Source organism: Melanotaenia boesemani, chromosome 9 (genome assembly GCF_017639745.1).
Source record: "Melanotaenia boesemani isolate fMelBoe1 chromosome 9, fMelBoe1.pri, whole genome shotgun sequence".
Classification (NCBI taxonomy): Eukaryota; Metazoa; Chordata; class Actinopteri; order Atheriniformes; family Melanotaeniidae; genus Melanotaenia; species Melanotaenia boesemani.
In genome coordinates, this window is record NC_055690.1 from 32,020,488 (window position 1) to 32,035,019 (window position 14,532).

General features: G+C 40.0%; 1 protein-coding gene and 1 long non-coding RNA gene across 3 annotated transcripts; one reads left to right on the plus strand and one right to left on the minus strand.

Annotated features, from left to right (window-relative positions):
• The first annotated feature begins 2,835 nt into the window (after positions 1-2,835).
• Positions 2,836-3,233, plus strand: LOC121646559. Its single transcript, XR_006011658.1, has 3 exons — positions 2,836-2,912; positions 3,010-3,060; positions 3,152-3,233. It is a non-coding gene; the product is annotated as an uncharacterized LOC121646559 (long non-coding RNA).
• A 4,737-nt stretch (positions 3,234-7,970) lies between these two features.
• Positions 7,971-12,503, minus strand: foxa3 (forkhead box A3). Of its 2 annotated transcripts, XM_041994615.1 has the most exons (3): positions 12,041-12,503; positions 10,695-10,770; positions 7,971-10,616 (listed from the first exon to the last, which is right to left on the minus strand). In XM_041994615.1, the coding sequence occupies exons 1-3, from the start codon at positions 12,110-12,112 to the stop codon at positions 9,481-9,483; spliced, it is 1,284 nt and encodes a 427-aa protein (XP_041850549.1). In that variant the 5' UTR covers positions 12,113-12,503; the 3' UTR covers positions 7,971-9,480. The 2 variants fall into 2 exon arrangements, with proteins under 2 accessions (XP_041850549.1, XP_041850548.1); XM_041994614.1 differs by having other exon boundaries at positions 7,971-10,770.
• Between the last annotated feature and the right edge of the window lie 2,029 nt (positions 12,504-14,532).

A 14,532-nucleotide genomic window follows, 5' to 3' on the forward strand; every position in this document is an offset into this window, starting at 1 on the left:
ATTTTTTTTTTTGGGGGGGGGGGGGTATGATCTGGATAAAAACAGCTTTTTTCTTTTTATCATTGAAGTGTGATAAATGCATCAGTGATAAATGTCCTACAGCAGCTTCACCCAAAGTAAACACCTGTTGATAAAATAGATCATTGGCTGCTTGTTTTACAAATTTTTCTTTACTTTTTTACATTAGATGATCACTTTAGTTGTAATAATCAGTTCAATAAGGGACCTAAAATAAGGGTGTCATTTTTGCTCCCCTTTTTCTGGTCAGTGCTTCTGCCTGGACTCCCATCAAAACTTTTCCAGACCCCCTGCATGTCCGAAGCATAAACCCTGTATAAAATGTTGTAAGAAAAGAAAAATACATCTATTATTATTTCATTGTTTACAAATGAGAATGCTATTTGCTGCATTGCTGATTAGCATCATTTTATAAATCTGTTTTATTTGTATTTGTTTTGTTTGTTTGTTTTCATGTTTGCTGTATATTATTATTGTTAATGAGCACATAAAGATTGTGTGTTATGTTACGAGTTATTTACAGTAAACTGTCTGTGTACCAAAGTCTAACCTGTGGTATAAGTTCAGCTTTGTTATCTGGCCACTTTAGGAAGTGAAGGTGATTTTGTTGATCATTGCACATTATCTGATGCGACCTGAGGGATTTTCCCTTTTCTTGTTCACAAAGTTACCCAACCTCAGAAATACAACCTGAGGCTATCTGAATAAACGCATCAGGATATTTTCCCCTCAGTATTTCCTCATCTGTATATTTAAACATCTTGAAACTATAGAGGAGAAACAGATGTCAACATATTAATCTGCAACATGACAGTTAGATCCTTATCATGGGTGAGCCAAAGGAGACTCAATGTAAGCAGACACACGAGTTCAGTTCTCAAATTTGATGAGGATCGAGTAGCAGAGTTGATTTGACACAGCCAGCAGGTGCACAGGTGGGTTACTCACAAAATTTAAGATAAGATAAAATTAAACTTTTATAATTCCTTGTGGAAAGTGGGGCAGTGGAAAGTGTTACAGGAAGTGAGAGTAATAAAACCAGATGAGTCATGAAGACAAAGAAATAAAGCAGAGAATGGAACAACAATATTTCCAATTTCCATTTTGAGAAAGTAGATAAATGTCACTTGTTTACAAGCTTGAAGAATAATTATTTTATTTCTTTTTACCTTTGATGCACCTTTGAAGAAACTTCACTATTTACCCTTAAGTACTAAAATGGTACTTCTTATGAAAGTGTCATAAAAATGTAAATATATGTATATATTTTACTTCAGACATAACCATAGATATAAAAATATAATTTAAAACTTTATATATGTTTTTTTACACTATTTTGTTTTAAGAAATGAAGATTTTTTTTTAAGAATAAGAAAAACACTCAATATGCTTTATAATATTAGGATTATAGTCTATTAAAAATATGCTTAAAATGGGAGTCAGTGGAATCAAAATGGTCCTGAGATAAAACATAAAAAAATAAAAAAAAAGTGTTGGCTTTATGCTTTTCTCCTATTCTAGGTGGATCAGAGAATTTTGACTATTGAAAGAAAAATTCTGGTTGAGTTTCATACAATTATCCTTTAAACTGAGACAGATATTGAGATTTAAAAACAGAAAGATTTAAGCAGAAAGTACATGCTTGATCTTCAAAGGTTCATGCACTGGAGTTGTTGGTACTCCGAGGCTCCAACTAAGCTCTAAGTCAGGGATTGGAACCAGCAACCTGAGTACAAACCCTGACCTTTAATCTACTGCTGCTTGGCTCAACCGAAGAGAGGCCGCCTGTGTCCACCTTTTTGTGTGTCTGAGTCAATGGTGCAGTTTGGATCAATACAGTCCTCCCTCGCGTGCACACACACACACACGCGCACACACACACACACACACACACACACACACACACACACACACACACACACACACACACAAACACACACACACACACGCGCACACACACACAAACCAGGTTAAATGTAATCAGCCTCCTCTGTGTTCGACTCTTGGGCCAGCAGTTTATCTTGAGCCTCTTTGCAACACCCACGGCCGACAGAGCAAAGTCCACCTGCTTATCTGTACCTCAGTGGCGCTCTGCCCGTCCGTCCGTCTGTCTGAATGAAACACTGACTGTCTCATGCACTGACTGCTCTGAATGTCCTGTCTTCATGATAGCTTTTTGTCCACCTGACTGTCTCAACTTTTCTCCTCTTATATCTTCATTAATACTCAATGAGTTTCTGTACTTGTACATCGTCAATATTCTTGTTATTTTATGTGAATGAGCTGCACCCGTCATGACTGACGTCACGATTAATTGTAGTAATTACATTCATTAAAGCTTGAAGGGAAAAGTACTGTGAAGTACTTATGAGTGGTCAATGAGTCAGTGTCTTTGCTGCAGAGTTTCCCAGTTTGGAGAATCAAAACAAATCCAGACAGGCCAAGCACCCCCAAAGGAAGTCAGAGGAGAATCAACTTTTCTGTAAACCCTGCTGAACCCATTACATAAAACTGTGTGATAAAGAACGTTTCATGGTGTGAATATTCTCAGTTTAGTTTTGCTTGAGTAGCTGTGAAATGTTCTGGTTTGAACTGTTTTAGATGACAGAAAATAGGCTCTGTTTGTGACCTCTGACAGAGCTGCTTTTAACTTTAGTTTGCTTGTTAAGAAACCTTCTGGTTCTCCAAACTGGGAGCGCTTTCAGACACATTTACATGCTGAAAGCGTATTCAATCAGGTTACAATTCCTATCAGACCTGGATTGTTTACATGGACCCTAAAATTGTTTTTAGGATTATGACATCACAAGTTTGAATAGAATAAATCATTTTCAATGCACAGAGATGTCGGACTTTCCAGACTTTTCTAGCAGAAGAAGAAACTGATTTCTGATGTAAGTAAACACTCTTTCATGCATATTTATTTCCATCTTATTCCACATTGTTGTTGTTCTCCAGTTTGTTTTAAGTCAGTTATTTCATGCTTCACAGGAAACTTGCTCCACAGTGGGACGCTGTCCATGTCTTTGTCCACCACATCTGGTGTGTAGATTTTTTATACTTCCTCACCACCTTAACCAACTGTTCCTTAAAATGTTCTGTTCAACTTTGTTGTATCTTGTGTTGTGTTAAGAACAAGCTGCAGGAACTCCCAAGCCAGGGCTGCAAGAACAAGAACAAAGTTCTCAATTTCTGCAGAGTCCAGGCCTGTTTCAAGAGTTTATTTTTTTAAATAATTCTGTTGAAGCATGGTTGAAAAGCAGTGTCTGACTTTCATTGGATAAATTTAACAGAATTTTTATGTATTATTACTTTTGTCAGATTCAAGTTATTTCTGTGACCATTGTGAGTTTTTCTTTCATTAACCGAAGGGTACCAACAATTTTGTCCACGTCTGTAAGTCTGTAAGTGTCCTAAACAATCCCATTTTGAAAAAAGAAACAGATTAAAACCAAGAAATAGGAGGTTTTTTTTTTTGTTTTTTTTTTTTTGTTTATCTGAGCTGCCAGCAGTTTCATTTTTGAATAAATTAGTTTTGAGATGGTATTTCACTCTCTTGGCCTTCTGAACTTTCATCTTTACAAGCTGCAACTTTATCTCAGCGTCTGTCTTACTGCACCCTGTCTGTCTGTCTGTCTGATGACCTGTTCACAGCTTTCATCCTACCGACTGAGGCGGCCACGTTGTCTATTAGCCACAGCTCTGTCTGGTTTCATACCAACTCATCTGACTATATTGCTTATGGACTTGCAATTCTGTATGTTTTTTTTTGAGGAAAACATAAATAATTTGATTACTTGCATTAATAATTAATCTGCCATTGTCATTAATGCTCTGATTTAATCTCATTTAAAACTAATGTGAAAATCACAGGTTTTATTTTTATGCAAATGAGTACAAACTTTATTTATTTCTGGACTCATTTATTTTCCCAGAAAGGAAAATAGGAGAGTATGTCCTGAAGGCTGAACTGTAAGTGCTCTCTTCCTTCTCACCCTCCCTCTCCTCAGGCAATAACAAGTGTAAACAGTACATCCACCTAACAGGATCCAGGATGCACTGCTTCATTTGCATTGCACATCTTAGAAACACACACCACCCTTTCTTTTTCTCCTTTCTTTTCTTCTTTTGAATGCATCACTCTGTTAGAATCAACCCTGGATATGAGCTACAGCAGAATAAATGTGTTATTTCTACAGCTCTTTGTGCAGGGGTGCATGCTGGCAGTCTCCATGCTGGATTTTCTTTCACCTGCAGTAGAGGCTGAGGGTAACTGTCATCAAGCATTTGGCAAGGCATGCTCAAACGTGTCATCAGTGTCACTCCCAGAAGGCCCAAAAGGACTGTTTAAATTCACTTTCAGATTTCCCCCCCAAAAAGGTAACTGTTTATGCAAATACAATGCAAAGTGATTCAGTCGCTATGACAAATCTTTCTATGTTTTTCTAACCTTCAAAGTTAAGTTAAGTTTTATATTTATTTGTTATCTTAGGAGCATCTGGGAAACCCAGGGCTGCACAAATAAGTGTTAGCCATCTCAAATGAGTAAGATTTTCTTAAAATGAGCTAAAACAACTGAAAATCTGAACAATTTAAAGTATGTTAATACAGATTGTTTAACCTGGAAACGACTGTGCTTTGAAAAATCTTCAACTGCCCATCATTCCATCATTATATACTGCCAGTAAAATCGGTTCTTTGCTACGTTGTCTGTTATGTATAGACAATACTGGATCATCCCTTGAGTTAAAAGCTTTTTTTTAGATAAGATAAGATAAGATAGACTTTATTAATCCCGAAGGAAATTTAAAAACACCAGCTGCTCATACACCCGTAGGCTCAAAGGTGAATGCTAAATGGCTCAACGAACAACACATTCCTCTGAAAATGGTCTGACACCAGAACTAGACCAAAAATAACTGAAAAGCAAAACATGTCCATAGAAAGACTTTGAAAGAGCATCAGAAAGTTTGAGGAACTATTGTTCAAGAGCACTTTATACTATTGTGAGAAAGTCTGGCTGCTGGGAGGCTAAATGAGTGGGCGTTCAGTTTGTCATGATGGTACTCAAACTGGTCTCATTGCCAGCTCACCACACTCCGATGATCAGGTTTAGAAACCCCCAAAAGTCTCACATTTGGATGTGAATGGTAATTGTAAAAAAAATTATAGCAAGGCTTTTGACATTTAAGTGTATTTTATTGTCAAACCATGATTTTCCAAACCTCAACTAAGTATCTTTAGTGCCAAACAAAATAGGCCACAGTTCAGAAAATAAAATCAGATCAAGAGAAAGGAAGTGAAGACAGAAAACTCAAGGATGTAAATCCAAGATGAGTCACATGATTTGTAGTAAGGTTAAATCCCCCTCCGACCCTCCAACCTCCCTGTAACATCTATGTTAGCTGTTGAAAGCAGCATCATATTAAGATGTTTTTCTTTCAAAGGTTAAAGACCAGCGAGCTGGTTCAGCTGTAGAAGAATAACTGACAATACGCAGTCATAAAGCAGTTTCGTCAGGTGTTGGAAACTGATGTTAGGACTCGGCAGAGGTATGGGATGGATCGGGAAGGAGAAAGCATTGTGGTGCAACATGGAAGTGGGGTGTGGAATTTTTGTCTTAAAAACAAAAGATTAACCTTATGTGGAGAATAAATTTGCCTTTTAACCTCCCGCTCACATAAGCAGCTAGCTCTGTTGTCCGTGCCTGTTATCGGAGGACCTAACTCTGAACATACAGGACTTCTTGAGTTGCAAGATGTAAACGATGAACATGAAGATAAGAAAACAGAGGTTATTATTGTATTGAAGCTAAGTTCACAGCATAATATATAATGGTTAGTAGTATATAAGGCCTCCAAATCATGAATGATATGGGGTCAAGCCTCCCTACACTGCCCCCTACTGGTCACCTCCATATTACACTTTGCAATCATGTATTGATCACAGTGGATGCACCCACCTTTCACTTAAAAAAAATACAGGACATGTTAGGTAACCATCTTAAACATGTATATTTCTAATTAAAAGCATACATATTCTCAGCTATTACATTACACGCTGGGCGTTGGCAGAGATTAGCCTCTAGCGCTTTTTCTCCTTTTTTTTCAAATAAAACAATTTACTGTGTCAGCGCCAACTTTCATTTGCAGAATGAGTTGAAAGATGAGTCTTTCTTATTTTCAGATTTCTCACATCCTGTGATCTCATCTCACCTGATTTAGTCAGCCACCATCTCTTCACTTTTTGGACTTTGTCGTTAAAACATCCTCTACGTCTCAGATGAGTGGATGCAGTTTTCCTGCAGCCTGAACTTGCATATTTTATCTTCTTTTAAAGGCATGGAGTGAAATTAATCTGCAACTTATTATTGAAACATGAATGGTTCAGAGAGAGGAATGTGCGATAAGGACGCTGATCCCAGAAGTTTTAAGTAAAATCACATCTTTGGTTGTGGCTCATCTGGGAGAGTAGGTGGTTATATTGTGACATGTAGGTTGTTATCAGCAGCTGATATCTGTTTTTCTACATTTGGAAACTGGGTCAGACGTGGGTTACAGAGTCCAGAAGAAATCTTATAAATCTGAGGGTCGCGTTAAAATATTGTTTTATTTGTGAGTGAAACTGTGCTCCACACCCTCGAGCCACAGCGGCGTGTTATCCATGGAAAAGACTAATCTATTTTTCTTCATGCGAAAACTGGATTTAGTGTGGCCGCTATCAGCTTGGTCTCCTGATTAGTGAGGGGGACATATCAGGGTGACATTTTAGTCCACCAGGTTAGTCATACCTGGAGCAGCCTCCAGTGTGTGTGCATTTTTGTAGCTTTGGAGACCATATCAGGCAGGAGTTCGCCTATCTTATCAAGTCAACTGCTCTAAAGGGACTATTGTGCGCACAAGGTGACGAACTGCCTTAGTTTCACACTCAGACTAGAGGCCAATCATCATTTCTTTCTTTTTTTTTTTTTTTTTTTTTTTGACGTGCATGTCTGCACACGTCACGTTTTATCTGAGACCCATTACAGTTGTGTCCTTAAAACTGGAAATTTAGCAGAAAGTACTTGATGCAACAATGAAAAGGCACAACTACACATGGAGCAGAGTTGAGCAACTGTCAGCAGACAGACGGAGGCATGGCGGCAGGGCGGGAGAGCAGGATTCCAGGGAAGGACGCCTGCAGGAACTTTGATCAATAAATCAACTTTTTGTTTTCTTTCACACGTACAGAGGAAGAAGCATTAACGTGCAACAAGACTTACTTTATTTGTAAGCTGCTGAGTTTATTTGAAACATCTTTGTAGAGATAATATGCAGCATTTCCATATGTGTCGCTCCTCCTAGTCTTCCTCTTGCTAGCAATTCAGCAGGTGTCCAAACTTTTAGCTGGAAAAGTTCCTCTGACACTGAGGAAATGATGCATTTCATTTTCACAGTTTTGGGTGAAACAAGAAAATCTGATTAGTCAGTCAGAGTAAAGATTAAAGATCCACGTGTTCTGCTCTCTCTTCCTCACTCTTCTTGTTTTGTTGACTTTCTGATAGTTTTTCTAGTGCAGGGTCAGAGGCAGGTCTGTAGTTTTTGGAGTGGCCCTGGTCTGGCTTTGTATGTGTGTGTGCACGATGCCACACAGGCTGATGGTCTGTACGGAGGTCTGCTTTGAGGCTCTCAGTGAGATCCAGCCGTGTTTAGTCTAGCAGCCCTACATGTCACACACCACAGTCATTTGGTCAGGAGCTGTTTCAACAAGATGCTGCTATTCCTGCAGCACGGCCTCGCCAAAAACCCGCCACAAATGATTGACTGATTGATTGATTGGGCCAGGCGGATCCAAATGGTGCAGCCAATAACGCCAAGATCTATATTTCCAAACAAGGTATTGCAGAATTTATTGCATTTACTTTCTTTTAGAAAGGTGTGTGCACTGGGGGGGAAGAATTTGCAGAAAAAACCCAGATTTGACTCATTTTAATATTTTTAAACTTGCAGGTAAATGTTACAACAGACATGCACGAACATTTCTGGAAAGATAAAAAAAAAAAAAAAACAAATGCACCATTTCTTCCCCACATTTTTGCCTTTTAATAAGAAAAAAATGAAACATGAATCATTTTAATTACATTTAAAACCAACAAGAGATGACAACAACAAAAACCCCAAAACAATATATTATATCAGCACACTTTCAGAGTTTGAAAAGCAACATAGCTTAAATAAAAGACATTTCTCTTTGAAACTGAAAAATGTTGCACAAAGGATATCATGTGACCTGAAGCTTCTGCTGTTTATCAGAATTATCCTTCAACAGATTGTCGATATATTGATCTCTGATCAGATCAGCAGTCATTTGAAGAAAAGGCACTTTTTTCTTTTTCTTTTTTTTTTCTTTGTTTTTCATGGGCATGGAGGGTTATTTGACACCCTTTGACATTGTTACACTGATCTCATTGAGCTGATGCATTGACAGTGTGAGGAGGGCCTTCCTAAGCATTGTTGTAACACACACACACACACACACACTAACACACACACTATCAGCCCACCTGGCTTGTGGGAGCTCCATAGTGCAAAGTACTGTATGTAAATCCTCAAATAGTGCATCTCTCCTCCCTCCCACTGTTTAGTAACTGACTGAACTCCTCTTCAACATGTCTGCAGAAAGACACACTTTTAATGGTTTGAGCAATGAAAAACAGAAGCACATCAAAACTTTTTTCCTTTTTTTTTTTTTTTTTTTTTTTTTTACCACAGTTGCTTTGGTTTTTTGTCTTCATATCATCCCAAAAAGATTAGCCTTTTTCCCCCTTTGGTACACTTTCTGAGCTGCGTTTACATTGAACAATGTGACAAAAAAAAAGAAAGAAAAAGAAAAAGATGGATATTTATTTATTTTTTTGATAAATGCTGTAACACATAATATGAGCTCGACTGTCTCCCGCTGCAGTAACACCTGCCTGAAGCAGTAACCTGAAACTCGTCTTCTCTCCATCTTTGGATGACAGAAAAACAAAAATAACCCTCACATTTGAGCTGTAACTGGTCGACAGAGCGCTTCATAAGATATATTAAAATTTATTCCCTTCATAAATAAATGCAAACATCCTCCTCCCGTGCACATTACCTCTATTTACATTTTGTACAAAGTCAATTTTTGCATCGCACGGTGCCCCTGCGACAGGCTAAACGAGGCCTGACTGACTCACACACAGACGAATAAAATGTCCTCCTCTTTGTCCAGCTCCGTGTAACCAACTGCTCTCCGTCTTTGATAAGAGTCGGTGAAAGGAAAAGGAAAAAAAGTTTTATTGGTCGCTCAAACGTGTCGCCATCTCATTTGAGAGTCCTGTGAAGGCCAGGCTGTGAGAGAAAAAGGAAGAGGAAGATAACCCCAGCTTTGGTGTCCATTTTAGAAAAGAGAAACAGAAGTCTCCATCTTGTTCACCTCTACAGACAAGAGTCCATATTAGGATGCGTTGAGCACCGAGCGGCTGTACAGAGTTTGGTAGTAAGCGCCTGAGTCCATGGTGGCGGGGCCCGGGCTGTCGTAGATCTGCTTGGCTCCAATGGGGGAGCCACTGGTGTAACTGTTGTAGGCCATCACCTGGTCCTGGTAGGACTTGAGGTCCATCTTCTGCTCATTGGACATGAGGTTGGTGATGGAGAAGGGGTGGTTGAAGTTGTAGTGGGGGTCCAGGGACTTGAGGGCATCACTCTGTAGGTCCATGTGCTGCTGCATGGCACTGGGTAGAAGGTGGGGGCTGCCGACTAAAGACTGGGAGTGGAGGAGCACGTTGGAGGAGGAGGTGCCAGAGAGCGACAAGGAGGATGGAGGGATGGAGGAAGAAGTGGAGGAGGAGGAGGGCAGGGAAACAGGTGGGCTGTGGAGGTGTGTGGAGGACATCTGAGGGCAGTCTAATGAAACCAGGGCGTTTCGCTGATGGGACTGGTCATCTGAAGAGCCCGGGTGGGAGTTATCCGAGTGGGTGGAGTCAGCTCCCTCTGATCCACCTGTAGGGCTGTGATCCTCCATCAGGTGGTCTCCACTCTGGCTTCCTTTCCCAGAGCCCCCCTCCTGGCTCTTGCCTCCTTTCTTTGCTGTCTTGTCCTCAATCTTGAAGCGTTTCTGGCGCCTCAGGTAGCATCCATTCTCAAACATGTTGCCCGACTGCGGATGCAGAGTCCAGTAGGAGCCTTTGCCCGGCTTGTCGGGCGAGCGGGCCACCTTCACAAAGCAGTCATTGAAGGAGAGCGAATGGCGGATGGAGTTCTGCCAGCGCTGCTGGTTCTCACGGTAGTAGGGGAACAGGTCCATGATCCACTGGTAGATCTCGTTCAGGGTGAGCATCTTGCTGCCGCTCTGCTGTATTGCCATGGTGATGAGGGAGATGTAGGAGTATGGTGGCTTGGCATGGGTCAGGGAGCGCCGGTAGGGCTTGGGGGGAATCTCTTTGGGTCCTGCCCGGTTCAGGGTCCCTGTAGAGGGGTAACCCAGCTGAGTCATGGACTGGCCCATATTCTGGTAGTGGGACAAAGACCCTAGGGAGCCTGGAGCAGCAGGGCCCAACTGAGTTAGAGAGCCTGAGCTGAGAGAAGAGGCCACTGGGGAGAGGGACATGTGACTCGGCCCAGAGCTCATTGAACTGCTGAGGCTGGAGCTGGGGTACGCCATGTTCATACCTGCTGGGGAGGCGGTGGCTGGGTTCAGGTTGATGTAGCTGCCCATGGAGTTCATGGTACTGGGAGAGGGATACATCTGGAGACAAGAAGGGAGAAAAAACAAATGGTTACCCACAGGAAGACACAGAAAATATCACCTCATATCAAATATTTGAAACAACACACAAAATGTGATTTTAAAAAGATTATTTTTATTTATTTATTTATTTTACTTTTTGGAAACAGTTGGTATGAAGATTAGTTGTAATTGAGAAATATTTTCATTTTCTCGAGCAAAATAGATGTGAAATGTAAAGGAAAAGCAGCTTCTCCATTTAAAAAGTGACTCTCATCAATGCACAATGAAGCTCTCAGTGTGCGCGGAGAGGACGTGGATTTCACACAGAGCTGTTAACCTGAAAATGCGTAAAAAGCGCGTCACGGTACCTCTCGACTCAGACGGCCTCCTCCGTGGAGGAAAAAAAACTGTTCAAACCTTCAAGGAAAGATAGAGAAATTCTTTTAGGTTTAGATATTTTCGCGTAGAGATGCTTTAAGGAATCCGTACAGAAACTAAATATTCAAGGTGCGAAAATCTGCGGCAGATAAAGACATCACGGCCTGCTGACTGATTGTTGGGTTAAATATTGTCAGACTCTTTCTTCTTGGTAATTTCATCAGGTCGAGCTGAGGTGAGAACTGAAGCTGTTGATGGAATTAGCTCTAATTGAATTAGTGAGGGGAGAAAAAGAAAGTCTTGTTTCATTAACACTTGAATTGTCGCAACACTTCATCCGCTGCAGACAAAGGAAGACATTTAATGCGCAAATTTCTGGTGTTACTAAGAAAAATCACATACACAATAAATGGGATCGCAATATTAAATTAGTTTATTATAACAAGAAAAAATGTCAGAATTTCTGTAAATCTGTTAAATATAACAGCTGTGATTTTTCAAAGTACCTAAATACATCATAATATCATCAGGTTTGGATTTGGGGGAATTTTTTCACTCTTTTTGTAGCTTTTTGTGCATTTCTGTTAAAAAAAAACGTCTTATTACTTAATGTTTTCCAACTATAACACAATATATAAAAACACCAACTCATATACCACCACTGGGGAGTCTTGTTTTCTAATTAAGAATCGGTTAAATGCTTTAATAAATTTCTTAAATTTTCATTTTTTTTTCTTTTTCAAATTCCACCGATAAAGTGCACAAATAAAGTTTTGCTGATTCGCCCCCTTTTTTTCTTACTTCAAATGCAGGTCTTTAGAATTTTCAACCATTTTCAGTCTTAATAATAACTTATTGGATAACATTTTTAGTTATATTTGTTTTATTTTTCACGTAGGTGGGTTTTTACCTCGCTGGCTTCACTGTAGAAAGTATTCCACTCTGGTAAATCATGGGCTTCCATCTTCACAGAGCTCAACATCCCCAACACAGGTCTTCAGAGAAGAAGTGTTGGTCTCTGACCGGATATTCTTTTCTTTTCGTTTTTTAATATAGAAGATAGATATAAAATCCTCGGCAAAGTTGTTCTGGGAAAAATCCAGACAGATAGTTTCCTGTTTTGCCAAGAAAAAAAATTAGAAATGCGTAAAAAATATTTTAAAAAAAAGTCATGCGACCTCTATTCCTGCGAAGTTTGAAGTCAATTTTTCTTTGTGCTTATTAGTCATCCATAGTTTCTTCTTCTGGAGGCCCGTTTCTTTTCTTTGTCTCTTTCTTTTTTGTTTTTTTGTTTTTTGTTTTTTTTTTTTCTTGTCCGCCAGGGCCTTCGGGACGCAGCCTGTCACAGATGGAGGTGCTGCGCGCAAATACAGTAAAGAACTTTGGACGTCCTCTTCTTATAAGGTGCAGCTGGGTCCCGCCCCGCTCCTGACATTTGAATAGCTACCGTGTTTGGCTCCGGGAAGGGCCCGGCAAAAAAGGCCGATGTGGCCCCCTGGCGTGCTGTATATTGGCCCGGCGGCTGCACCGGGGCCACCCGGGCGAGCAGCGTCCTATAACCCAGCCGAGCGCATTTTTATCATGCTGGATAAAACACTAAAGCTCAGAAAACAGAAACAATGGAATTATAATGGAATAGTCAAAAAGTTTGGTAAAATTAAATGTTGTGCTTTTTAACTAAAAATATTTTAAACATATATTTATGTCTTTTTCTTGTAGTTTAAGTTTGTAAAATTAAAATATAATTAAAGTTAATAGTTTGATGCTGTTTGAGATGATTATTTAGATTTTTATGCGTGTTTAAAAAGTCCCTTACTGCTGCAAACCTGTTTCAGATCCTCCTTTTGATCGTAAAATAACACCACAATGAATAAATATCTTTTTTTTTAAGTCAAGACTCTGATAAGTTTTAAAATGTGAAATTTAAAACATCAGCCCATCTGATCCTGATAACATCGCCTTACCAGACCTGTACAAAAAGTCACTTTAGAAAAGCAGAATGTAACATAAGATCAGCCAAAACTCTGCGTAAGTGGCATTTCTTTGATCATGCAGCTATAGTTGCGCAGGCAGTCCGTGCGTATTGAGCTTTGGGTGAATGTGAGAGGCCTCCTCTTCTAAAGAACTTTGTTGTGGAGCTTCTTCTTCTTCTTCTATTTTTCCCCGAAAGGAGCCAAAGAGAAAAACAATAAATAATGTAATCGCACGCGGTCGGACTCCTGCGTCCTGGAATACACACCAGGCCTTGCTGCAGACGGAGGCCTGTGAATGTCAATGCCTCAGCCTAATGGCCAGTCAATGGAAATGTAATTGATGCGCATGTGGGAGGTCAACGGGATTAGATTGTGAGAAAAGATCCAGAGGAAGGGACAGGAAATGAAATGAGCGCGAGGGTGAAGCAGAAAAAAGAGACCAATGTGGGGAAAAAGCTGTTTTCATGTTGAAAGTGTTAAAGATTTTTTTTTTTATAACTGGAACAGGGTTGAGCTCTGTGCTGCCTTCAGGAACTTTGTTTAATCGGACGCGCTGCACACGATCACCTGCAGAAACTCAGCGATTAGCCTATCAGCTGTTTGAAAAAAAAGCTGTCAAGTCGATTAACACCCAGAATGAGCTCACACCTCCGCGTCTGTAATGATGTAATTAACTCTGGAAAAGATTAGCTTTCCTCACCTGGTCGGTGATGCAGATAAAAATGTTGGTAAACTCTGAGCTTCAGTCTGATCAGGACAAGAGGAATATTCTGGAAAAATATTTTTAAGATAGCCAAAACGCACATTAATCTGCTGCAGCTTTATAAATTCAAAGATTAAAATTAAAAGATAGAATTAAGTCTGGGGAAATATTCTACAGACGATCACACGGGGGGGAGCCCAAAGGGCTGGCCTGGTTCATAACTTGTGGGTTTACACACGTCTTCATGTTATTAATGCATGTGACAGGAGGTTTAAATATATATAACATTGGAATTCCTTTAATGTGGACCAAACTGTCCAGTTGAACAAATAATTAACTAAACTTGCAGCAGAATGGGCGCAGCACTTTTTTCTTTTAATAAACGTCCTTGATCGCTCTAACTTCTCAGATCCCCCATTTTCCCTCCTGCAGTCTCTCCGGTCTCTGTAGGTTGTTTTTCATGCCAGTGGGGCCTCGATCAGCCATTAACACCTCTATAATTGGTTTAACAATGGTTGTAATGAGCTGACATTGATGGAGGAAACAGCAGATCGGCCTGCAGGACCTGCGGCCCGACGTGGGGGTCGTCCTCACCACGAAAACAAGAAACTTCTTCAAAACTGATGGAGATTGTTTTTATTTATTATATTTAATCTAATTTGTTTTAGGTTTACCAGCTAAAACAGGTTAGATTCACGACTGAAATATTCAACATTCACAGTTCTG

Coding starts and splice junctions, on each gene's coding strand:
- foxa3 (XM_041994614.1), bottom strand. CDS start 12,112: ATGTTGAGCTCTGTGAAGATGGAAGCCCATGATTTACCAGAGTGGAAT. Junction 10,771..12,040: donor TCTACAGTGAAGCCAGCGAG/GTAAAAACCCAC, acceptor TCTTGTCTCCAG/ATGTATCCCTCTCCCAGTAC.